The 27,797-nt window shown below is 35.2% G+C and overlaps 1 protein-coding gene across 1 annotated transcript in view; it reads right to left on the bottom strand.

Moving 5' to 3' along the window:
- Positions 1-27,797, bottom strand: part of LOC150100485 (sodium/hydrogen exchanger 9-like) — a 481,199-nt gene that overhangs the window by 156,468 nt on the left and 296,934 nt on the right. The window contains exon 14 of the mRNA XM_090402508.1: positions 12,756-12,807. Within this exon, the coding sequence (XP_090258634.1) occupies positions 12,756-12,807 (52 nt within the window). The remainder of the gene's footprint in view (positions 1-12,755; positions 12,808-27,797) is intronic.

The following is a 27,797-nucleotide window of genomic DNA, read 5'->3' as shown; positions in this document are numbered from 1 at the left end:
CATCTGATACACCTGTTTCTTTCACTTCCAATTCTCCTAATACTTGCTTCTCTTCTAAATATTCCACCACATCATTTACACCTCTATGATATACACTGATAAAGTGCTCATTCAATAATTCAACTATATTCTTTGCGGTTGTTAGGCTGCTGCCATGACTATCCATCAATGTTAATCTGCTACAATTATTCTTCCTCTTGCTTGCCATGTAGTGGAAAAATACTCTTGGGTTAACCTTGGCCTGACCACCCAATCTCTGCTCATACTGCACCTTTTCTTCCTTGACCATGCTCATCACCTTTCTAGCCTGCACTTTACACTCTTCATGGGTTCAATTCGAATATAGAGAAGAATTTTGCTTGCTTGCATGTCAGATCAAGGTTATGGTTTCTATAATGAATGCATTTGCTGACATTTCCTTTTTTGTATATTGGAATAAAAATGGATTTTACCCAATCATCAAGGTCAATCTCCAGTCTGACATTTTTTATTACAAATTTTTCTGATGATTTCAATTCCCAATTCCTAGACATGTTAGAAGTTCACTTGGTATTTGGTTGTGGCCCTTTTGTAAGTTGTATTTAGAGCTTCTTCAACCTCTTCTTTTAAAATGAAAGGTTCCTTATGAAAGTCTCTAGTGTTTTCTTTATTGAATGAGACTGAATTATCTTTGCATAAATTTGAGCGATAGTCTTTTATGAATTTGAGTGATGGTCATCTATTAAGGATGTACATTGAATCGGTAAGAATGTAACTGTTGACATCAGCTATACTTGAATACTTTAGTTTAAATTTTCTATTCAAACAGCCTTATTTTACTTAGGTCTTTGGTTTGATTTTGATTTGAGTGATCTTCAACTTTTCTGCATATGTTGTTGATAAAGTTGTTTATCTTTAATGCAAAATTTTTTGATGAGCTTGGATAAATTGCTATAAATCTGCCTATCATCTTCTGTTGAAAGTCCTTTTGACTTTATTTTTCTTCTTTTCTCGACCTTGTTTCAGTTTCATTTGATATCCAGGGTGTGTTGATTCTGAATTTTTTGGGCAATGTTGACTTTACAGTTTCCAGTAATATTATTTTGGTTTCATCCCAAAGTTCTTTTGGAGTCATTTCAGTGTAATTCCCTAATTCTAGAAATTTATTTTCCACTTTAATGCGATATGTGTCAGTAATTTCTAAGAAGTCTTAATCTGGGTGGATATGTCATGTTATTTGTTTTCAAACATATTTTCATATCAGCAATGAGGAGTTGGTGATCAGAGCCAAAATCAGCTCTGGGAATTGCTTTAACATTTTTCATCATAGATCTCCATCTTTTGTTAATAAGGAAGCAATAATTTGGTTCCTTGTCCTTTCATTAAATAACCAAGTCAAGGGCATAGCCAACTGTGGTGCACATTCCTTAAGAATACATGGTGATATATCATCCATTCCTACAGCCTTATTCACATCTAACCCAGCCAACATCATACGCGTGTCTCCAGGTAATCTCCAGGTGTATAGTCTCTGTTTGTGTTGCTCAAAGGTAATCATGTAATCATGAGTTCTCTTTCTACATAAAAGTCGATCAGCCTTTTACCTCTTTTGTTTTGGATGCCCAGTCTGAGATCCCAGGACTGTCTGGTTGTGGTCTTTCATCCTTTTTCTAACTTTTCATTGAAATTGTCCTTAATGATCAAAATGTCTTTTCAGTAATGCATCTATAATTCAGATCCAATATGTAATTTTCCTTAATTGGTGCTTTTTGTTCATAGTTGGATTGTGGCTGAGAAAGGTATTGTTTTTTTTTGAACATCTCAGGTTCTCAGAAGGTGTCGAGATTGGGAGCGCATGTGTTTTTCCTCCTCTGTGCCCAATAGTACTACCTTGGTTTGCCAGGCTGATAGCTGGCCTACTCTTATCATCATTCTTCGTTGTGGCTATGGTTGTCATGGGAGGATAGTAGAGTGGTTTTCCCTTGCCTTCTCTACCACAGAGCAATTGCCAATAATACTGATTCAGTCATGCCAAATAGCTGTCCAGACATGAGCCCTTTGGTGATATTGCATATCTTCAGTCTCATGCCAGTACTGGAATGTGCTGGCAGGGTATCTAGCTTAGTCTGGCTCTTACCCAAATGAGACCTGAACTGGCTTAGGTGGCCCTGCCAATTGCTAAGCAAGTGCTTGCGTGCTCTGGGTTGTCAGAGCATGCAAGCCCCCTCACCACATCAAAGTGTTTGTGTGTGTGTGGTGGGGGATCTCTGTAGCAGCTTTACTTTTTTCCACCTGATGAAATAATCTTTATTCAAAGCCGGGGTTCCCAAACTTTTTCAACCACATACTGCTCTACATTACTGAGCTAAGTTCATGTACTACTAATGGTTTTCAACCTGGGGTGTTAATTTTTTTGCCATGGTCATATAATCCCTTGAAGATTAATTGACAGATATCATATAAATGACATTAAAAATAACTTGAACTTTGACTTCCTATGTCATCTTATTTTTTTAAATATTATATTTCCTATCAGTCAACTGCATAATACTGAGCAGTGGCTTGCATAACACTTGTGGTACAGATACCATACTTTATGACCTCCTGACCTAAGGCATGTTGGGCTAGTCTGCTTTTTGGTTATCTATACTGAATATATTTTTTATGTTATTTTCTTCTGGTAATGGTGGTCTGTCCTGTTTGTTCAAAGTTCAAGAACAGGTTTGTAAACTGTTCTGATTTTGTGTTATTTCAGGAGTGAGCCCAATTTACCTGCTACATATTTGATATAAATTAAAGAAACAGTGGACATATAGTCTGGTTGGGGGTGGTGGTGGTAATAATTCTATTCAAAACATGTAAGTAGTAGATCTTGTTCCAGATGAAGGACTGGGTCCTTAGGATAAAATTTGCTCTGCCTTTGAGGCTGAAGTTTTAAAAATTCCAATTTTTTGGGCAGGATGGTGACGTGAAGTGCCATGTAAGTATTTGTGCATGTGTAGGCTTATGATGGATTGAACATACAAAGGACTCACTTAGTGGTCTTATAACTAAGGTATCCTAGAAGGCAAAAGCCCCTTCTTTTTCCTCAAGAGTAAAAGTGATTTGAGTGTGGAATTTGTTGAGGAATTGTAATAAGTTGGAAAGAGTCTGTGGGCCATGTGGCAATGGCAAACACATGGTCTATATATCTCAGCATACTTTGGGCTTGGTAGGGGGGGGGAGCTGAATTAAGTGCCAGCCTTTCAATGGATTCTATATAAGTTCTAATGTATTCGATATAGTGATGGTGAGTCGTGGAGAGCCCATTGCTACACCTTCGGTTTGTTTAAAGAGCTGGTTATTCCAGCTAAAATATCATGATTTAAGGTAGTGCTGCTTAAAGAATATGCAAATATCGTGGGGAAATATTTTGGAAAGCAGCTTTTATGTGTTCTCCACTGGATCGTTAGTGAAAAGAGATGACACATATACTACCGAGCAATCATTTTTCTCTAATTGAAGGTTCTGTATAGCAGTTCTAAAGGGGTGGAGTCTTTTAATGTAAGACAATGTTTGCCAATATACTTGTTGAGCTCAATGCCAAATGTTCAGCAAGTTTATAGGTAGAGCAATTTATGGGATTAATGATGGTGCAGAGTAGGGATCCAGATTTGTGGACTTTAGATAACCCATATAATCTTGGTGTGTGTGTCAGAAAAACATTTTTTATTTCGGTAAAGTTTCTGATGACTAGTCTTGTAATATTGTTTAAAATACATTTTTATTTTTTTATCGATGTTGTGGTATCATTTATTACTGATATCTATGTTGATATATCTAACGGTAATTCTTTTATTTTTTTGTTCTTGTTGTTGTCATCTGTATTAAGGATCATCACGGTATTTCCTTTGTCTGCTTTAAATGTAACTATGTTATTTGTCTGCCAGAAGGTGCTTACTTTTCTTTGTTGCAAGAATGTCAAAATTTCCTGATTAAATTTCTGATGATTACCTGGGTGGTTGCCAGCAGTGTGAGGACCTCTGTAAGAAAAGGGAACATGTGGAACTACAAGCGGGGTGATTATGAAGAGCGCAGGAGAAAGCTTGCAGGTGTAACATCGAATGAGGAGTTGATGCAAAAGAGATTAATGCAGCTCGGTGGATTTTCAAAAACTATCTAATAGATGCAATGTCTAAATGTATTCCAAGGGTGAGAAGATTAAATAAGGTAGGTAAATGGATATGGATGAATAAAGAGATTAAGCATGCGATACAGAGAAAAAAGGCATTATGGAGTAAGCTTAAGAGAAGTGGAAAACACCAATTCCATGAGGACTACAAAGACCAGGCAAGGCAGATGACTTGGTTGGTGAGAGTAGCAAACGTGAGGTATGAACAGCAGTTAGCTAATGAAATCAAAAAGAATCCTAAGGAGTTCTTTCGATACGTAGCCAGCAAAAGAAAGAATGATTATGGAAGGATAGCATTGATTGGAGAAAATAGTATAAAGACAGCTGTTGCAGAATGTGTGGTGGAGATACTTAATGAGCAGTTCATAATCTTTCAATCTTGTGAATGTGACTTCATGGAGAGATTGAGAGCAGTTGATGATGGGGAAGAGAGACTAACTGTAAGTGAGCAAGAGGTCTATGGAGAGTTGAGCAAACTAGATGTAAATAAGGCTGTGGAACTGGATAATATATCATCACCATGAAGGTTGTTTTCTTGATCATATATTAGTAAATAATAATATTTGGTTAACCGATCAAGTGTTGATCAATTTTATTAATTAACTGGACCAACTAGTTTCGCCACACTTATCTGTTGGCTTCTTCAGGGCACTTACATATAGGTTTAAACACTCTCACAATTATGCGTAACTGCAAAACTGACAAGAATAAAAACTGACTAGAATAATTACAAATAAAATAGTATCGAACGTGAGTGAAACATGTATCGCGTGTACAAGATCAGCTAGCTGTTGCTGAGGAACCTTCTGTAGTTTGTATTAAAGTTCATTTCTTCCGTTTTTAAGGCTCTGATTAGGGTTTTCCATATCTCTGGGAGTATTAGGCCTTGATTTCTGTTAAGGTTCACAGTAGAACGGGCGACTGTGGCTGCTTCTTTGAACATTCTTGAATGGTAATCTTCCTCTAAGTAAGGGGAACAGCTTTTGTCCCACTCGATGACATGGTTAGTTGTGGAGAAATGAGACGATAGGCCAGAAATGTCCTATCTGTTGTTTTTGACATAGCCAATGTGCTCCTTTTGCCTGATTTCGAGGCTTCTCGAAGTCTGTCCAATGTAATTAGAGCCACATGAGCATGGAATATTATAGACTCCAGCATATTTGTAGAAAGGATGGTTGTCTTTTGGAGATCTTAGTAGTTTACGAATAGTATCTATAGGCTGAAATGCTACTCTTAAACTCCAATTATTTTTCCTGGAAAAATAAAATCTATCAACAGTTAACAGGCTTGGCAATGGGAAGCCCACTCTCACCTTCATGTGCTGACCTCTTTATGGAAGACTTAGAAAACAAAATCCTATCACAAATTTTTCCTAGACCTAAAATTTGGTTTAGATATGTGGACGATATCTTCATCATATGGAACAATAACAAAGATGACATATATGATTTTCTCAAAAAGATCAACGCTTTCCATCATTCTATTAAATTCACTCTGGAACTTGAAAGAGAAAAATAACTTCCGTTTTTAGACATCTTAATCAAAAAATAAACTGATGGCAGTTTAAATCTATCGGTGTACAGAAAACCGACCAATACAGGTCGCTACCTACATTTTAACTCCTCTCACCACATATCACATAAACTCAGCATTATACATGTTAAAGAAAAGAGCTATTTGCATCACAACGGACAACAAGACCCTTCAAGATGAGTTAAAATTTATTTCCAACAATCTGTACTTGAACGTCTATCCAAGAAGACTAGTCAATAAAATCCTTTTCTCTGAACCACCACAAAGAGAACAAGAAGAGATTCAATATATAAAAACTATTGCAATTCCGTATGTAAGTGGCAAGCTCGCCAATCTCCTCAAACAACACAAAATAAGAGTAGCATTTCAGCCTATAGATACTATTCGTAAACTACTAAGATCTCCAAAAGACAACCAACCTTTCTACAAATATGCTGGAGTCTATAATATTCCATGCTCACGTGGCTCTAATTACATCGGACAGACTTCGAGAAGCCTCGAAATCAGGCAAAAGGAGCACATTGGCTATGTCAAAAACAACAGACAGGACATTTCTGGCCTATCGTCTCATTTCTCCACAACTAACCATGTCATCAAGTGGGACAAAAGCTGTTCCCCTTACTTAGAGGAAGATTACCATTCAAGAATGTTCAAAGAAGCAGCCACAGTCGCCCGTTCTACTGTGAATCTTAACAGTAATCAAGGCCTAATACTCCCAGAGATATGGAAAACCCTAATCAGAGCCTTAAAAACGGAAGAAATGAACTTTAATACAAACTACAGAAGGTTCCTCAGCAACAGCTAGCTGATCTTGTACACGCGATACGTGTTTCACTCACGTTCGATACTATTTTATTTGTAATTATTCTATTCAGTTTTGCAGTTACGCATAATTGTGAGAGTGTTTAAACCTATATGTAAGTGCCCTGAAGAAGCCAACAGATAAATGTGGCGAAACTAGTTGGTCCAGTTAATTAATAAAATTGATCAACACTTGATCGGTTAACCAAATATTATTATTTACTAATATATCATCACGTATTCTAAGTTTTAAAAGAGGTAAACCGTGAGTAGACATAACTATACATAATAAATAACGGAAAAACTCATGTAGAAATATTATTTAATAGTATAATTTTCGCCTGTGTGTCACAGGCATCTTCAGTACAATTAGGCACAAAAATTAAACACTAACTGACAATTCCAAAAAGCGCCACCTAAGTAGCTGGTGTAAGATAACTAAAAAGGTCAATAACTTTCCTAAAAAAAAAAAAAAAAAAAAAAAAAAAAAAAAAAAAAAATTAATACAATAAAAAGTTAGGAAAGATTAGCTGATTTGTAAAATACTATCTCCCATAAAGGGAATAGACGTAAGCCGTCGGATCTGTTTAAGTTAGGAGAATGAAGTAGAGTTTCACATGCTTCTTTATAAATGCGTTCCATGAGAAACTGACTTTTGTGAAGAACTCTTGTCTTTCTCCAATGAACTCTGTGTCTAGTGAAGATGGCATGTTCTGCAAGTCCAGACTTTTCAGGTTTAAAGTATTCAATATAAGATTGGTGTTCTTCTAGCCGAATGGAGGCAGATCTTCCCGTTTGTCCGAAATAACATAATCCACAAGAGCACGGAATCTGGTAGACACCTGGATGATTAAGATGTGGAAGCTTGTCCTTTGGAGAAGCGAGAAAGGTGGAGATTTTTCTAAATGGTCGAAAGGCAACAAAAATATTCAGTGGTTTTAAAATTTTTGCTATACGTTCACTGATGCCTTGTATATAAGGGATGGTAATGCGCGTTATTCCCTCTGTGTTTGAAGAGGGAGACATATTAAATCTACTCTATTAAAGTTCTTTTAATGAAGCAATTCTTATAGCCATTAGATAGAAAGGAAGAAGTTATATATCGTATTTCTTTCTGTAAAAGATCGTCTGTAGAACAAAAGGAGTGGGCCTGATGAACCAGTGTTTTAATAGTTCCTGCCTTTTGACTGGGATGGTGATGAGATTCCGCATGGATATAATGGCTGTATGAGTCTTCTTTCTATAAACTGAGAAATGTAGGTTACCATCTGGTTGGCGAAGAATTAGAAGATCTAAAAAGGCTAACTGCTTATTTGATTCTACTTCTAGGGTAAACTTGATCCTAGGATGAAATGCGTTTAACTTATTGAGAAATTGTTGAAGTTCATCAGAAGAGCCATTCCATACAGCAAAAATGTCATCGACATATCTGAACCAATGAGTAGGTCTGGGAGAAATATTGTCAAAGATACGTTGTTCAAAATGTTCCATAAAGAAATTGGAGATAGCAGGAGAGAGAGGATTACCCATTGCTGTTCCTTCAATTTGTTGATACAAATTATTTTTAAAAGAAAAATAACCAGAATTTATTACAAAATCAAATAAGTTTACAATGTCTGAAGGAAATTCCTGTTGTAGTAATTCAATACTTTCCGAAAGAGGCACATTTGTAAATAAAGAAACAACATCTAAACTGATCATGATATCAGAAACGTCCAAATGAAGATCTGAAATTTTATTTTTAAAATCCAAAGTATTTTTTATATAAGTATCAGTTCTTCTAGTTGAAGAGGAGAGTAAATTAGATAAAAATTTTGAGATTTTGTAAGTTGGGCAACCTATACAATCTACGACTGGTCTTAACAGAATGCCTGGTTTATGAACTTTTGGAAGACCATACCTTTCTATAAACTGGAAGACCAGTTTATAGAAAGAAGACTCATACAGGCCATTATATCCATGCGGAATCTCATCACCATCCCAGTCAAAAGGCAGGAACTATTAAAACACTGGTTCATCGGGCCCACTCCTTTTGTTCTACAGACGATCTTTTACAGAAAGAAATACGATATATAACTTGTTCCTTTCTATCTAATGGCTATAAGAATTGCTTCATTAAAAGAACTTTGAGTAGATTTAATATGTCTCCCTCTTCAAACACAGAGGAAATAACGCGCATTACCATCCCTTATATACAAGGCATCAGTGAACGTATAGCAAAAATTTTAAAACCACTGAATATTTTTGTTGCCTTTCGACCGTTTAGAAAAATCTCCACCTTTCTCGCTTCTCCAAATTACAAGCTTCCACATCTTAATCATCCAGGTGTCTACCAGATTCCGTGCTCTTGTGGATTATGTTATTTCGGACAAACGGGAAGATCTGCCTCCATTCGGCTAGAAGAACACCAATCTTATATTGAATACTTTAAACCTGAAAAGTCTGGACTTGCAGAACATGCCATCTTCACTAGACACAGAGTTCATTGGAGAAAGACAAGAGTTCTTCACAAAAGTCAGTTTCTCATGGAACGCATTTATAAAGAAGCATGTGAAACTCTACTTCATTCTCCTAACTTAAACAGATCCGACGGCTTACGTCTATCCCCTTTATGGGAGATAGTACTTTACAAATCAGCTAATCTTTCCTAACTTTTTATTGTATTATTTTTTTTTTTTTTTTTTTTTTTTAGGAAAGTTATTGACCTTTTTAGTTATCTTACACCAGCTACTTAGGTGGCGCTTTTTGGAATTGTCAATTAGTGTTTAATTTTTGTGCCTAATTGTACTGAAGATGCCTGTGACACACAGGCGAAAATTATACTATTAAATAATATTTCTACGTGAGTTTTTCCGTTATTTATTATGTATAATCACGTATTCCGAAAGAATGTGCCAGGGAGTTGACACCGGCCTTGACATTTTTTTTAATATGAGTCTTGCACTGGGTCAAGTTCCTAATTAGTGGAAGGAGGACAAGATTATGCCACTTCATAAAGGAGGTGATCAAACTCAAGCATCAAACTATAGGCCTATCTGTGTGTCAGGTGTTGTGGTTAAGTTGTTGGAGAAGCTTATGAGAACTAGTATCCAGAATTGGGTTGGCAACAATGGTATTATCTTTCATGGACAGCATGGATTTACTAAAGGGAGGGCATATTTTAGTAATCTACTTAGTTATTACAATAAGGTGACTGTTTCCATGCACAGAGGAGAAGGATACACAGTAATATACTGGGATATACTTTGACTATCAACTTATCGCATGATAAGTTGATAGTCAAACTAGAGTAGATGGGGTTAGATATTAGATTGGTGCATTGGATTGGAGACTAGCTATCTGATAGGTATCAACAATTTGTGCATGGGAGAACAATATCCAGGAAAATGAAAGTAACTAGCGGTGTGCCTCAGGGGTCTGTTTTAGGGCCACTGCTGTTTAACTTTTATATTAATGATATTAGTGAAGATTTAGATGGAGATTTGCAGATGATGCAAAGTTGGGACAAACCATGAAGAGTAGAGAAGATGTTGTGGCCTTACAAGAAGACTTGAATAAATTGAATGATTCAGCACGGAAATGGGGATGCGAGTCCAATGTTGCAAAATGTAAGATTTTGAAATTTAGAAAACAAATGGGATGCAGAATTATGCTTGGTGAGGATATATTGTCGGAGGTGGAGGAAATAAGAGATCTTGGGGTGATAGTGGATAAGGATCTGAAATTTAGGGGACACATAGCCAAAATTGTGAAAACAACACAAAGACTTCTGGGAATGATGACACTGACTTGGAGAAGTAGGGAGATTCTTGTTCCATTGTATAAGGCTTCAATTAGACAACATATGGATTATTGTGCCCAGATTTGATCACCTGATTTTCAGAAAGATGTAGAGATGTTGGAAAGGATCCAGAGGCGACTGAAAGGTAGTTTCTAACCTCTGGAATGCCGCGTATGAGGAAAGATTGAGTAGATGCAACTTGCAGAGTCTAGTGGACAGGAGGAAGAGGGGAGATATGATAGAGACCTACAAGTTATTAAGAGGTTGTTATAGGATCAATGCTGGAGAGGTTCTACAGAAAATAGTGGGAGATCAGGGGAGAACCAAAGATCATCCCTGGAAACTGTATAGAAAGGGTGTGAGTAGGGAAGTGTGAAGTAGGTTTTTTTAATGCAAAGTTGTGAATGGTTGGAATGCCTTGCCTGAGAGTGTGGTGTCTGCAGAGAATTTGAATGCATTTAAAGCATGGCATATTGAGCTGTGTGTATGATAAAAGAACCTCCTAGATGAGTCTTTGACTCCACGGGGGTCTTGGGTAATAATAATAATAAATTTCTTTTATTTTCATTAAATATTTTTGGAAGATAAAAAGAATATATTTCATAACATAAAAGAACTTAAAAAAATATATATTTGATATGCACAACTAAAAAGTGGACTATCCCAACATGCTTTAGATGAAGGCCATTGGGAATGAAGCAAAGCTGCTACAGAGATCCCATTTTAAATCACAGTGACCGTTTCTAGAAGTAGGTCATGTGCTACAAAGCCAAACTGTTGAAGTCCAACAGAAATGGTGTAATTCTTCACAAATTTTGGCACGCTGCCCTATCTGCCCATAAGCAATAGCCACGAAACACCACCACAGAGAGGGCCAATGTTGTTGCCTTCCATGCATGTGACTGTCCTTATTCTAGAAGTCATTGTAAGTTTTTCTCCATTGAATACAATCTATGACTGGTCTCAACAGAATGCCTGGTTTATGAACTTTCAGAAGACCATACAATCTAGGTGGATGACCGAAGAAGGTTTTAAGTTTTTTCTATTGATCTTCATTCCATGTAGATACATTATCTATAAGAGAATTAAGTCTCTTCAATTGACTCCCGGTAAGATCCAATGCAAGAGGCCTATAAATTGAATAGTCGTGAAGTAATAGAGACATTTTTATCTCATATTCCTTCCTATCTTGAATCACTACAGCCTTCCCTTTGTCAGCTTTCGTAATAATTAAATTATGGTTGTTCTTCAGTGATTTCAATGCTTTAAATTCAGAGTAAGAAAGATTAGGACTAGGAGGCTTGGCATTAAAAAGAATTTTCGTACATTTAAAACTTAACCTGTTGGCTGTTTTTTGGGATAAGGAACGAATACCTCTGTCTATGTTATGAAAAAAATCCATAAGGGGCACCTTATTCGGCGTAACGGTGAAATCATGTCCTTTTGATAAAACAAAACATTCACAGTCTGTTAGTGGAAGTCCGGAAACATTTAGAACTACTTTATCTATAACAGTAGCATTATTACTGGATCTAGGTAGGTTGACCAGTGATTCAAATTTGCATTTTAGCTTGTCACGAGAATCATTAAAGACCTTTAGGTAAGAATTTGAAGATATGCGCACTATAGTATTAAAAGTTTCAACTGTTAAAACAGATTCTAGGGCGTTTTTGATGTCCATAATTTCTCTATTTAAGAGAGCAAGAGATTTTTTAGCTTCTTGTAACTGATTATTTAAAATAGACTTACTAGCTTTTAAGTAGATCCGATGAGCTTTTGGGGAACCTAAAAACTTCTTTTATTTTACAACAGGTAGGAATAACCTGAGCCATCTTACATCGTTTAAGGAATATTAATCTGTTAATGCATTTGGCCTTCTTTACCAATACTTTACCGTATCTAGCAGATTGTTTGGAAATTGACTCTCCGTGAAGTCTAGCAATAAGTTTTAAAAGAGGTATACCATGAGTAGATATATCGATACAAAATTAATAACGGAAAACTCACATACAAAGATTATTTAATAGTATATTTTTTTTTTTTTTTTTTTTTTTGTTATGAAATTTGACCTTTTTAGTTATCTTACACCAGCTACTTAGGTGGCGCTTTTTGGAATTGTCAGTTATTGTTTAATTTGAGCTTAAAATGTACTGAAGATGCCTGTGACACACAGGGGAAAATTATACTAATAAATAATCTTTGTACGTGAGTTTTCCGTTATTAATTTTGTAATGAAACTCTTAAATTTCGATCTTCGAGTTTCTTATCCGGCTTTAAATTAATGGGGTATGTGTCATCCCCTTAACTTAATTTACGCCGCCGGAAAAAAATAGCCTCTTGGCTCTTTATCATCATATATTAGCTTTATTATAAGATTTATTCAAGATTTATTCAAGCCCTGAGGACAGATTGAGGCAATACTATGAAATTACTATTATAATATGATAATTTTAATTAGTCAAACTTGTTAAAATACATTGAATAGCTTACCATTCTCATACCATTAAACTGTAGCAGTTCATGCTCTTCTTCTAACCCAACACTACAAAAATATTAAACAATATAATAAAATAAATTATCTCAAAAACAACCAACAAGTTAGCAAATAAAAATAATGAACAAAACTCATAATGCAGTATTAAAAGTTAAATATTAATAGTGAATAACATTATACTGCAACAAGAGAAGAGTAGAAACATGTCTCTTGCAGATTTTAGAAGTAAATTGTCATATTCATTTATGAGTATCAGGAATATTTAGAAAAACTGGATGCGAGTACTAATGAGTGCTGCTTGTCTGAAATTGACCGCATAAATGAAAAATGGCTGGAGAGAGAGAAAGACAAAGAATTAAAATATGAAGGATACAGCACATTCAAGGAAAACAAATGACAAGGATGAGAGTGAACTGTCAGTTCTGATGAATTTAGATATTTACAAGTACCATTGGCAAACAGCCTTTATATTTACTGTTTAATTGACCTGTGCATGTAATTTAATTAAATTAATTTAAACGTGTATATACTAATAATATAGTTTTTAAGTGTGAAAAGAGATGTTCAATTGCTTATGGATGGTGCTAAATTGGGGAAATTGCAATGAGTTTTCATATGCTATAGCTACAAGGATTTCAGTAGATTGGTGATTTGAGAAGATAAGGATATCAGGTCAATGGTGTACAGTCATGTGCTTTATCCACAGGAATGGGACAGGATGCATTGGTGGGAAGACTTTGCTTCGAGAGGTATAGAAAATTAGGGATCCTGAGGTGTTGGCTGAAGTTCAGAGATACATGGCAAAAGTTGTAACAATCTCAGAGGGCTGATTCTCAAATTTCTTTTTATTCTTTACTTGGTATACAGTCTATGATTGCTGTCAGCAATTTTTTCTCAAGTATCTCCCATGCACCAACAACCCCTCAACATATAAATTCTTTCATCCATGGCACTACTGCAAGCTAGTTACTAAGTCTATGATAGTCACCTGCTTTATAATTCCACATAACTTCCTTCTGTTTTGATACCTCCCAATGCCTATTCATCTTCCAACTCAGAACTACATAGCAACTCTCACCAATTGGGGGGCAAGTATGCCATCTCGGTCACAATCAGATCCTCTGATGCTATTACCAAATCCAGAACTCTTAATCCTAGTGTTCCCTCCACCACATGCTGCCTAAGACATCTGTCCCTCAAGAAATCCAAAGCTTCAGTTCCCTTGAGAGGAGATAGCATGCAGTATTACTGCATGCTGTCTCCTCTGCCCAGTTTATATCAGTATAGTTGAAGTCCCCCATAATGATCACTGTTCTCTTACCTACTGTCATTCTTCTCACACTAACTAACTTCATCCTCCTAAGATCTTCATTCACTCTCCTCATCTCAGTCTTTATTCCTTCCAGATTCTTTCTCAGCAGTTCTGTTTCTCTCTCTCCACATATTCTGCTTTCATTGCCATTCACACACCATCATGGCCATCAGACAAACCATCTCTGTCCACTAAACTACCGAAGGCTAAATCTATATGTCGGTCTTTAACATTCTCTCCATCCCCCAACAAACTACTGGCATCCACAAACTGAAAATCACTGGTTTTGAAGGAGCTATCTCCACCACCACTAAATCGCGAGATCGAAACACTCATGTCTCCCAGCACCTCCCGCTGTCTGCATTACATGCACACATACATATTCCCATCTCGCACCTTCCAAATTCTTCAACAACTGGATGCATAGAGCTACAAAATCTTCAACGAGATTGCAAATAATGTAGTATTTAAATGGAGGAGGGCTAGGACTGGTACTGAAACTGGCAGCTGCTACATTGAATATAATCGCTATATATAGAGACAATACTGAGATCAAAAAATCCTAATGAAATACCAAACAAATACCACACAATTATACAAAAAAAAAAAACATCAATTCAAATAGTGCAAACTTAAATATCAGTCCTTATATGTATGCTCTTTGCAGAGTAAGAGATTTATAAAAGGAGAATGAAACTGGAGAATGTGTTTGTCATGTTTTGTGAGCAAATGCAAGAAATGCGAAGAAATTAAGAAGAATGATAGTGGTAAGCTGAAATGTGTGATAATCCAAACTGGCATACTTAGTGTTACAAGCGGTATGAGCGACTGTATGAATGATATGAAAAATGAAGAGAATGACCAGATGGTAATTGAAAATACAGCACACTTACATGGAGTTCTCTAGAGAACAAAATGTGAGACTGAGTGGTTGGAGAAACACCTGGTAGATGTTATGACACACAAGTGAAAGAAAGGGGAATAAAACAGAGTAGGAAAGAGTAAAAGCAAGAATAAGGATCAGATTTTGTATGGTGATACACTGACAAGAGTAGTGCTTCAGGAGAGTTTGATGAAATCATGTTTTCCTAGTGCTAAGATTAAGAATGTCAGTGATACTGTTAGGAAGCAGAGTGTAAAGATGAAAGAGATGTTTATTTTGGATGGTATAAAAGATTTAGCAATGGCAACTGCAGTATGTGAGAAGACATGAAAGAGTTCTGGGTGAAAGGCTTATATGTTGGCTATTCATATTATTTTTCAGGAAAATGTAACGTATACTAATTATTAATTGCGATAACTTTAATTAATAGTTCCTATATTTCAGCAATGTTATATTGCTATCATCAGGGATCAAAGCAATGAGATGCAGGCACTGACATAGGTAAATGAGGCAATCAAAATGAGGGCTAGAGCCCTAAATGGCACTCTAATGGGCTAAATTGCATGTTATTGGCCATAATTGGGTTGAAAATCTGAATGATGGCATCCAAATTTTGAGGCAGTTTCATGCACCCAAATTTGTTCTTCATCATCATCATCATAACACTAATTATGGGTACAGACTATATTGGTATGTTCCAGCCTCATTATCCATCCAATATCCTTTTTTGAAGTCTACCTTCTCATTCCAATTGGCTTATATTTTAGTATTTGTTTAGGATGTCGGGTGTTGGCCATTCGGTTTACATATTCAATGCATTTTTGTTTATAATTGTTTAGTTTTTCTTCTATTGATTTTGTTTTTAGTTCTTTTAAAATGTCTTCATTCCTTTTTTGATCTAATTATTATTATTATTATTCAGGCCTCCATGGAGTCAAAAGACTCTTCGTGGGAGGTCATTCCTAAGAAACACAAAGTCTATCAAGACTCCTTGAGGGCATTGACCGTTCTCACTCTCACCACTCCATCAGGCAATGCATTCCATGGTTCAACCACCCTTTATGCAAAGAAACCACTCCTCACCCTCTTGCTCACAGTTTCCTTTCGTAACTTCCAGGGATGGCCTCTTGTCATCACTCCTTCCTGCTGTTCAACCAAGCGAAAGAACTCCCCACTGTCAACCCTGTAACCACCTCTCAACAGTTTAAAAGTGTCAATCATGTCACCTCTCCTTCTATCCACCAAACTCTGCAGTCCACATTCCCTCAGCCGATCCTCATAACCATCATTGTACAGTCCTGAAACCATCTTTATTATCCACCTTTGTACCCTTTCCACAGTTAATTTATCCCCTTCAAATCCTGGGGACCAAATCTGAGAACAGTAGTCCAAGTGTGGTCTGATCAGGGTCTTATATAACAGAATGATAACTGTTTTATCTCTGCAGGCCAATGTCCTTCTCATTATTGCAGCAATCCTCTGTGTTACCTCCACCACCTTTCCAATATGTCCCATAAATTTCAGGTTTCTATCCATCATCAACCCCAGAGCTCTTGTCTCCCCCTACTACCTCCAGTATAGCTCCTCCCATAGAGTATGCAGCATCCCATCAATGTTTCCCAAACCTCAAGACCTTATATTTTGCTGCATTAAACTGACATGCCCATTCATTTGCCTATCTATCTAACTTATTCAAATCCTCTTGCAGGGCTGCCGCATCTGCACTATTACTAATAATCCTTTCCAGCTTTGCATCATCTGCAAACAACTGAATATCCCCTTGCAATCCACTGACAATGTCATTGATATAAAGGTTAAACAATATAGGTCCCAGTACTGAGCCCTGTGGGACCCCACTTGTAACCCTCTGCTTCTTTGAAACTGCCCCATCATACACAACTCTGATACCTATTGGACATCCAGTCCTGAATCCAGTTGACCAATCTGACATCCAGACCCATGCGCTGCAACTTAAATATCAGCTTATCATGTGGCACCCTGTCTAATGCCTTTGCTAAGTCTAAGAAAATGGCAGTATATGCCTTTCCCTCATCTAATGCTCTTGTAAGTTTATCATAAAAGGCTAGCATATTGCTAAAACAAGAGTGCTCCTTCACAAATCCATGTTAACTCTCACAGATAACACGTGTATTTTGCAGTTCTTCTCATAAATCTCATTTCACTTGTTTTTATTCTTTGTTAATCTTGTTTGTTTATTGACCAAATTTCACTGCCATATAATAATGTGGCCAGTGCTAAAGTAGTATATATTTTATCGTATATTCAAGCCAAATTTGTTGATGCATGGAAAGTTTCTCAGCCTGAGGCAAATTCTAAGAATAACCTCTCATATTTGTATTTGCAGTAGTGCAAAAGAGTGGCTTTCTTCCAGTATATCCTGTGGTGAGTGTCCAAAGCATGGTCAGCAAATCCAGAGCAGCTGTAATGGTGACAATGGATGTAGTCCGTGTGTTCAGAAATTTTGATACTGGTTGTTCTGCCTGTTTGGCCATAGTAGGACAGTTTACAAATGCAAGAGACCTGGCAGACACCTGGTAGGTCTGAGGAATGTGGCTGGTCTTTGGTAGAGCTGATAAAAGATGCCAATTTTTTGTGGTCTGTAAGTGGTTGTACAGTAAAACCTCCTTATATGAATGCCCCCAATTATGAACAGATCGTTTTATGAACTTTTCCATTGAAAAATAATTGTACCAATTGGTGAACATTGTTCATTTTACGAATGCACCGACACTCACCTGAGCCAGCATTATCTCCGCAGTTGATCAGTTTGCGTTTGTGCGTTTGGTTCTGTTCAAGTGCTGTGAATTCACTCTTTAGTGTGTATCATAATATTGATAAATTTACTCTCTAATTCAAATTTTTTTTTTCAGTTGTGTTGTGGTGTTTATTTAATAATGAATTAATATGGCTACTAAAAAGTGCAGTGATGAAAATAAACAGAAAAAGAGCACCCAGACCAATTATTGAACCCAAGAAAGAACTTATAGCTAGATGGGAAAATGAAACTCATATTTCTGAACTTTTTGAAGATTATAACATGGAAAAATTTACAATCTGTACTATTATTAAAAACAGATATGCAATAACTTTGCATTCTAAAGGATCTCAGGCTGTTGAGGAAATGGAGAAACTTTTGTTCCTCACCAAATGTTTAATTGTGACGAGATAGGACTTTTCTGGAAAAAGATGGCTAAACAAACGTATATCACACAAGAAGAGAAATCACTGCCAGGACACAAACCAACGAAGGAATGGTTAACTCTTATTGTGTGGTAATGCTAGTGGTGACTATAAAATTAAACCATTGTTAGTATTTCTTAGAAAATCTCAGAGTGTTTAAATCAAGCAATGTAATAAAAAGTATAGATGCGATGTGGAGATCTAATAGTAACTCTTGGGTAACAAGGCAGTTTTTTATAGAGTGGATCCATGAAACGTTTGGCCCCAGTGTAAAAAAACTACCATGAAAAAAAAACTACCTTTGAAAGCATTTGCTCCTGCCCACCCTTGGAGGATGATTTGGGTGAGCACAACTTTATAAAAGTCAAATAGTCAAATTTATACCTCCTAATACCACTCCTCTTATCCAACCCATGGATCAGCAGGTAATTTCCAATTTCCAAAAACTTTATTCAAAGTCTTTGTTTCAAACGTGCTTCGAAATGATATATGACACACAACTGACCCTCAGGAACTTTTGGAAAAAAAACTTTAACATCTTGCATTATTTAAGGCTTATGAATAAAGCATGGTGGGGGCAGGGAGTTTCTTTGAAAACTATGAACCTGGTCTGGAAAATATTGTGGCCTGAGTGTGTGAGAGGCACAGATTTTGAAGGTTTTCCTACAGAGTCAGCAGAATTTGTGGTTGACGAAATTGTGTGTGTGTGTGCGCGCGCGGGAAGATCCATGGGATTAGAAGTGGACAATGCTGATGTACAGGAGTTGGTGGAAGATCATCAAGGAGAGCTTACCACTGAGGAACTGCAAAAGGAGCAGCATGAGGAAGTTGTTAAGGAACTTTTTTTAGAGGAGGAGGAGCAACCCAGTAAAGGAACCACTTCACTGCAGAAGTTAAAGAACTACTTCCATTGGGAAAAAATCCAAACCATTATAGAAAAGTGGCATCCTGATGTATCTATGGTTAATAAATGTTAACATGTTTAACGATAATATCATTGCACATTCTAGAAAAATTTTAAGAACAAGACAAACCCAGACAACTCTAGATAAGTTTGTAAACAAAGCTAAAGAATCACCATCTAGTCCACCCACAAAAAGACTAGAAAGAGCAGTGACACCTGAGGGGCAGTTAACCGACATTTTTACGGAGGGTGACACCTTCAAAACAACAATTTCCTCCCTCCTCCTCATATATCTTCAGTAAAGGCAAGGTTCGTGTTATATTCTTATTTTTATTTTAATTACAATAAGTGAAAATTTTTCATGTGGAATGGATTAATTTATTTTATATTAATTACTATGGTAATAATAGTTTCGCATTAGGAACTTTTCGTTATATGAACAACCTTCTAGAATGAATTATGTTCGTCAAATAAGGTTTTACTGTATTTGCTTAGGATTTTTTTGCTAATTTGTCGGATGTGCTCCAGATATATAATATGTAATGTTATTATATTATATTATAATATTATATGTAATGGTGATAGATTTTGTGTAATCTCTGCTCTGAAGGGGGAGGGGGGGGAGGGCTGCAGTTACAGGGTTTTAATATTTTGTGGATTTTGTGGGAATTATGTAAACTGGCTAAGAAAGTGTTGAGAATGTGCTCAAGCTCAGTAATTAGGACAATGCTATCAGGCAATGCTAATATTAATTTTGCCCTGTTATACACAGGGTTTTTATAAATCCATATTGCTGGGAGGGGGTTTTGTGACTGCTGTTGGATGTATCTAGCAGTAGGCACAGGTTTACTGTAAACAGAGAATGCCAGGTATCCATCAGGTTGGCATGTAATTTGAGTGTCTAATGTCAAAACCTAAACAACTTCAAGTACATAAAATTCTCCCAAATTTGAGAAGCAATAATCCTCAGATCTTCAGCTAGAATTGCACACAAAGGAAAGGTTGTGGAGAGATTATAAAGAAAAAGATAATCAGCATGCCCATGAGCAGTACAAGACACAGACAAGAAGGGTGACATGTATGGTGGAAATCCAAAACTAATTACACTGGTGTCCAAAAACTAAGAATGAACACTTTTTTCTAAATTTTACAACCAAAAATTTAGACAAATTAGCATTTTACACAAATTGACACATGAGACACATGTAGCAATTTGTATAAAACTGATGATTTTGAGTAGAAAGTAGGTACACTTCAAATTTTTGAATCACATGTACAGGGATTACGTGGCACTCAACAGGATAAAAGGCAAAAGAATGTGTGAAGAAAATTGTAATTGAAAGAAGTGCTTTCCGTGAAGGAATAAAGTTGCAAACATGAATGCCTTGTAATGTCTCAAACACATCTAGATGATTTCACATGGAGAAGAATTATTGGAAAGCTTGAAGAGGGCTGCAGAATTATTGATATTTCCAGAGAGTTTGGAATCTCACATAATGTTGTATATAGGCTCTAGGCAGCTTTACAAACCAATGGAATGTGTTCCACATGTTTACTAAGAAGTCACCCTTGTTCTACCACAAAGTATGAAGACAGATTTTTGGTTATAATAGCAAAACATAATTGACACACGACAGCAGGACAGCTTCCAAGTTGGCTCCCAAGACCATGTATGCGAATATCTCGAAAAACTGTGGCAAGACATATATGACAAGTAGGCATATACACAGGGCTGCATTTACCATTAGGTGCATGAGGCGCAAGATGGGGCTTCACTCTCTAGGGGGGGGGCCTCATTTTAAAACCTTACACCTCACAAAGAACAATAAAAAAATAGCGTAGTTATAGTTGCAAAATAAAATATTTATTTTTAAATATTAAATTAATAATATAAACACTAGAGGCTGCTGAAAAATTTGTGAGTCTTCCAGCTTCCATTTGAAATACATTATTCTTTCCATAGAATATAAAACTAACAGGAACTCTGTATTCCATAAAATTCATGTATGTAAGTGCATACCATTTCTTTGCTGGACGTATATACCTTTCCAGCAAACCTGGATAATATTCTGTCCACCTGCTGAAAGAACATGGATAAGAAGTGTAGTTTGACCGTCATGTCCATTAGAAGGTGCGATAATCCTTCATGCTGAAAAGAACACTTAACTACATTACCAGGCGTACGTAGCAGCTATGTTCTGTGGCCTACAGCAAGAAACGCAGTTGCTTGCCGTTTGCTTGGTAACCAGAATCTAAGTTATATCAGACTAAATACCTATGAGTTATATTCATTTTACTGCTTTTTTTTATCGTATAATTATAGTTTTTAATGCCAACGCAAAATAAGAAATCCTTTCATACTTTCTTCACTTCATATTGTATCACTTTGAAAGATCAATGTCACTGTCAGTTTTTTTGCTAATTATTTTAATCGACAATACATTTTAAAATTCTCCAAGAACTTCATTGAAGATAATTATTTTTGTCAAACAATTATTTTATAAATTCATGAAAATCCGAATCTAAAAATGAATACAGCCTCCATCTGTTCCAAATTAAGTTTCCTATTTTATTCATAATCTTAGTTCGAAGGTTAGTTATCATACATAAATCTTGAATCACATTATGTAATGCATAATTTTTATAACGTTATCTGTAGGTTTTTGCATTTCAACTTTCTTGGTTTTCCCCCAAATCACACTACAAATTAAATAAACAGCAGTTATGAAGTCAACTGTTATGTACATATTTTTGGCTAATTTCGATATTATGGGGCATTTTTGAAGTAGCGATATTTTCCCTACAATTTATCATTTGAAACATGTGTAGGTGCATGCGTCAAAATGAAATTTTATTTCCAAAATTTTCATAACAGAATTAATTTGCCTTTAATGGCTAACTTCCCCCTCCCAAAATTATCACCACACACACACTTTCTTTTTGTTTGAATTCGTGATTTATCCAAAGAAATTGTACTGTTGCAGTTTTAAGCAAAAGACAAAGGCATAGAATCTCTGATAAAATACCATTGGATATAAATTAAAAAGACTCAAAATCGAAAATCCCGAGTAATGCAGTTTAACACCATTGGTTGTTCATAAAAAAAAAATAAATAAATAAAAAATAAATCGTTTCTAAAATTGAAATATGTGACCCATTACAATCTTATTTTGCAAGGAAAGGAAGCAAAATGTCATATTTATTTCAATAAATGTTATTTAAAAAATAACAATCTTTGACATAATATTTCCAATGCAAACCAACATTTTGATTATTTATTTTCGCACATGTGAAATTCGTTTTTATTTGGGAAGAGACACAATAAGTAAATTGTGCAGCAAAAAAGAGTCAATCCAAGAAATACGGTGCACATAACTACAGTAATCCGTTAACGGCGGAGGGGGAGGGCAGGGTAATTGCATTTTAACAGAGAGAATGCTGATGAAGTTTCATCAGCATTCTGCCTTTTTATTAGGTCAAAGGGATTTTGAGTATATTTGCGAACAGATATATTCAACATAACAGTGTTGTAAAAGTGCCGCATTTGAAGAAATATTAGCAGCATAATAATAAAATAGCAAAATTCATAATGCTTCATTGATAATTTTGATAATACCAAAAGAAGATGAGACACATCTGTAAAACTCTATTATTATTATTAGAGTCCTTTTAATTATGAACTCTATAAAGATATACTTAATAAATTTGTACTTTTGTGTTTTTAAATAAATAAACTAGTTTCATTTTGTCACAGATGGTTTTCGCTGAACTACCTGGACTTTTAGACTATTGTTCTTATCAATTTTGTAAAAACTCGATTGTAGCTTAAATATTCCAAAACACATTATATCGATTTTTTACTTAGGTCAAGTCCCATAAAAATGTTTTAAAAAATAACCTTTTTTACAAATTCTGTATATTTAAGTTAAGGGATATTACATCCCATATTGTTTCATAGCTGAATAAGAAACTCAAAGAGTTTCATACCGAATATAGAAACAATATAAAGTTCGGTGAGTCCAAGCATAAGCAAATACCTGGATAGTGCAACACCTGCCCCATTTGGTAGTGCAACACTGAGGCACCTCATAGTAAGGGTGGAGCAAGCTCTGATCACTATTCTTGGTATTTACTCATAATGTGAAACCCAGCTTCTAGGAGCTGTATTACTGTTCTGCATTATGAGAGAAGGTCACTACCCAGACCGGTTTCAAACTTTATTGAGGTCTCATCAGTGAGTAGGTAGACCTAGTAATACCATGTTTGTAGCAAACAGAACTTACATACTCTACTATGAGAATTGCCTCGCCAGAGCTATATGTAATAGATCTACATGGCAGCATTTGAAAGGTTGATTATTAAATTTTGTGTGTATGAGAAAGGCTTACAAGCTCTGCACATAAACACCTCTGAAGTCAGTCAGAAAGGTTCAAACAACTTTCTGATGGTCGGCGACTTAGAATCAAAAGAAGGCAGAAGAGAACAAAGAGTGGGCTGAACTTGAAACTTAAGATGAAAGAATCATGCCGAATTCTTCGGGGGTTACAAACTTCGTGTGAGGTCTCAGAGTAGGCATAATGAAAGGGGACAGAGCCAAGCATATAGGGTTTCCTGGATTCAGAAGTTGCAAGAGAGAGAGGGCGTCCCATTTCCAGACATTGCCAGAGAGGAGCTTCCGGTTCCAGTCTTAAGAGAAGGCTTCGAGTTGCCAAAAGGAGATGTTCCAATCACCAGAGAAAAGCTTCCAGGCTAGAGAAGAATCCCAGTTGACAGTTGGTGGCAATTAGAGTTAGTGGAGGTGGCAAAAAAGGAGGCAGTCGTCCAGGCATTTTTGGCAAGCCCAAGCAGAGGAAAAAATGCGAGACAAATTACCCGAAACACCTTGGCTCGGAAGTTTTTCTTTCACCGCAGGAGAATAACTTTTTGCCGGAGCTGTATATGAGTACCGCAGGGTGCAGTTCACAGTTCGCTATTTTCCCGATGAGATATTTCTGAAGCCAGATTTCCTGAAGAAAGCTCAAGATCTGAGATGAGAGAATTGCCTTAGAACTTTTTGTGCAAGACCTTTGACTGAATGTGTGATACATAGCTTTGGTAAGTTATATACCTTTGTACAATTCCTCTTATAATGTGTTTTAGTTGGACAATTAAGATTTAGATTAACAGTAACAAGAAGTGTCATTAAGAGAATCTATTGGCATATTTGATGTTTTGTAAAAGTAACTTAATAGAGAGTTAGCTAACCTCTTTGCAAGTATACTAGAAGTTTAGTAAGTGGAAATTGTAAACAGAGTAAATAAGTTTTTGAGTTAAAGAAAGTTTTTGCGACCATTTTGAAACATGTTCCAGAGACAACAGAGATTTTTTCTGTGCTGCTGCTATTTGTATTAATTAGTTGGGTAAGAGCAGTTTCTATATCACATAAATAGAGCATTTGAATTTCAAGTTTATTATTATTCATAAATTAAATTGATTTTTCAGTTCATTTTTTTGTGCATCAAGATTCTAGTCATTTTAGGGTAAAATGTCGAGTAATAAAGTGGATGTTAGCGAGCATAGCAAGTTATCATTACTATTTATTGCCTCTACGTTTTAACTAAAGCTGGAATTATTATGCTTATTACTGCAACTTAAAAAAATCAAAGCTGGAGTTGAATAAATCTTGTAATAAATAAATTTTGTAATTCCATAAATATGATGATTTTTGCTATAATTTTTATTACCGTAAATTCAAAATTTTTATTTTTAGGGAGAATATCTGAACTTGACAGTTCATGAAGTTCCAATTTTTACCTTGATTAGCAAGCTTAAATTGATTGCATTTAAATTCTTTTTTTTTTTTTAAACTTTTATCCTTATACTAAATTATTACCATACCTTTTAATATTTTTTTGGTATTCAGAATTTTTGTAGCAACTATGATGCTTGTCAAACAAAATCAACGTTCTCAAAATCAATAATCAATGCAACTGAAATCTTTCACAGAAAGATTTTAATTACATCTTTCTTTAAATTTATTATGATTCAATTACATGGAATATTTAAAAGTGTAAATAATATATATATTTAGAATTACATTAAAAGATTTTAAACTATTTAGAAAATTTAATATTAAATATAAAGTATCGTAGAAGTTGCATAATTATTTATAATCCATCGATATAAGTTCGTCATTTATTTATATAAAATGACTTACAAGGTTGCTAGTTTAATATTACCAAGATTTTTTTAATATTAATATTTATTGTATACATGTGAAATTCATTTATATTTTTGGGAAGAGACACAATAAACAAATTGTGCTCCAAAAAGGGTCAAATATCGTAGAACGGTAAAGGAAATTCTAAAAAACGGTAATTAAACTGATAGTTTGTTACCGTTATTTGGCTAGTACTTGTAAAGCAGTATACTGCATACAAGTGTATATACCTAATTATATGGTTAAAGTAGTTGTTGCAGTTGGTAAGAATATATTATTCAATTAATTATTATTCTTGTTTTACTGTTACTCATTTATTTTAACAAAACCAAGATACTACTATTTCTATTTTTGTATTTTTTATGCTTTTAAATTAATTATTTATGTTTATTTTGGATTTAATAAATATTTATTTCGCTTTTGATAGATTAATACACATAATGATGCCAAGAAAATTTGAATCCGGAGCGAGTAAAAGAAAACGACTTAGAGCAAATAAAAAAACAGCTAAATAGTCAAAAGGGGGCAATTTGTCTTTCTTGCGTTCTGAAAATGAAGAATTCCATAGAACTGAAGTTGTACTTCACAGTTCTCGGAATTTTATTATTATTATGTGACACCTCCAGGGCAAAGACTCATCGAGGGAAAGTGTGCCAATAGCAAACGATTGAACCCCTTCGAACTACGAACCGTGCTCAAACTTGCTTAACATTTTGTCAGTCATTAGTAGCAGAGACTCTACCAATCGACCAACCTTCCATTATCAGGAGGAGATAAAAGTGAAAATGAAGAACATCAAAATGATGTGGAAAACATAGAAGGAGAGAAAGAAGTAAATGAAACAAATCAAGAGGATTCTGAAGAAAATTTTCAATCGGAGTCTGTACTTACCAGCAAGCAAGCTATCTCTTAACCTACCGATATAGCAGTGTGGCCACTTACTATTAATGAACAGTTTATCGAGCATAGTTTAATAAATATGCCCCAGAATGTTGGTAAAATCGAACATTTAAAAAAAGATTACACAGAACGCAACAGAATACATGTCAGAAATGTAAATATATCACATTTTTACTGTAAAAAGGCGAATGGAACCAAGGAGAAATGAGAGTGGCTAATTTTTTCAGAAACCAGCAAAGCAATTTACTGCTTTGTTTGTAAATTGTTTTCTAAGTCAAATAATAGCTTAATGAAGGGTTTTAATGACTGAGAAAATATAACACGAACCTTATGTGATCACGAGCATTCTACTGAGCATATACGAGCGATGTGCATATATCACAAAAGAAAATTAAGTTCTGTAATTAGTCGAATTGATTCTGAATTGATCAAGCAAATAGAATCTGAAGAAAATTATTAGAGAGAGATTTTTAAAAGAATAATAGTTTATATAATCAGTAACTTAATTTATATATAATTAAGTTACTGAGTAAACTAGGGCTAGCATTTAGAGGAAATACAAATGATATATTTTCTGATTCTTGCAGAAATTATTTATTGTGTTTACATTATTTAAGTGAATTTGATGGTTTTTTAAAACATCACATGAAAATGTATGCCAACTGTGGTTCTGGCAGATCAAATTATCTTTCTTACCATACTTGTGATGAATTCATGGCGTTAATAGCTAAAAAAACAAGACAAATATTAATATCAGAAATTAAGGAAGCTTATTTTGCAATAATACTCGATTCAACGCCAGACATTACCCATAATGACCATTCTAGCTATGATATTTAGGTATGTTGCCACAGATTCTGACATTAGAGAAACATTTATCGGGATCATTAGAATTACACAACATAATTCCTTATATTTAGAAGAGGTAGTATTAAAATAATTAGAAGAATTATCTTTGGATATAAAAAATGTGCAGAGGGCAAAGCTATGATAATGCTGCCAATATAAAGGTATCTATACGGGTTTGCAAGCTGAAAAAACGTAGTCCCTCTGCACATTATATACCATGCTCTAGTCATTCCTTAAATTTAATTGGTAACTATATCGCAGAATCTTGTCCAGAAGCAGTGCAATATTTGTTTTATTCAAAATGTATATAATTACTTTTCATCTTCAACAAGATGAGGTATATGCCTTAAACATTTAGAAAAAAATCTTTAACAGTTAAAAGACTAAGTGAAACGAGGTTGTCCGCAAGAGCTGACGCTATATGGGCTTTGAAACATGGATATAAACAAATTAAAGACACATTACTTGAACTATCCATTTCTCCTCATGAAAAACTTATTTCTAAATTAGAGAGCTCATTATTGGCCGAACATCTTGACAAACCAGAAACAGCAAATTTTAACAGTTATGTGGGACAAAATTTTACAACAAATAAATGCTACTAGTTAATTTCTACAAAATCACAATATGGATTTGTTTTTTGCTAATAATTTGTTACACTCTTTAGTTTGTTTTATTTTAGATATAAGAAATAGTTTTGTTGCTGTAAATGAAGAAGCTAATTTATTAAGAGATGAGACAAAATTTAAAGATGAAAAGGAAAGAGTTAAAAAACGAAAAAAAATGAGTG

Source organism: Typopeltis vanoorti, chromosome 13, assembly GCF_054136105.1.
Source record: "Typopeltis vanoorti isolate ZY-2024b chromosome 13, IOZ_Tvanoo_1.0, whole genome shotgun sequence".
Taxonomy (NCBI): domain Eukaryota; kingdom Metazoa; phylum Arthropoda; class Arachnida; order Uropygi; family Thelyphonidae; genus Typopeltis; species Typopeltis vanoorti.
This window is presented reverse-complemented; position numbering and strand designations above follow the sequence as displayed.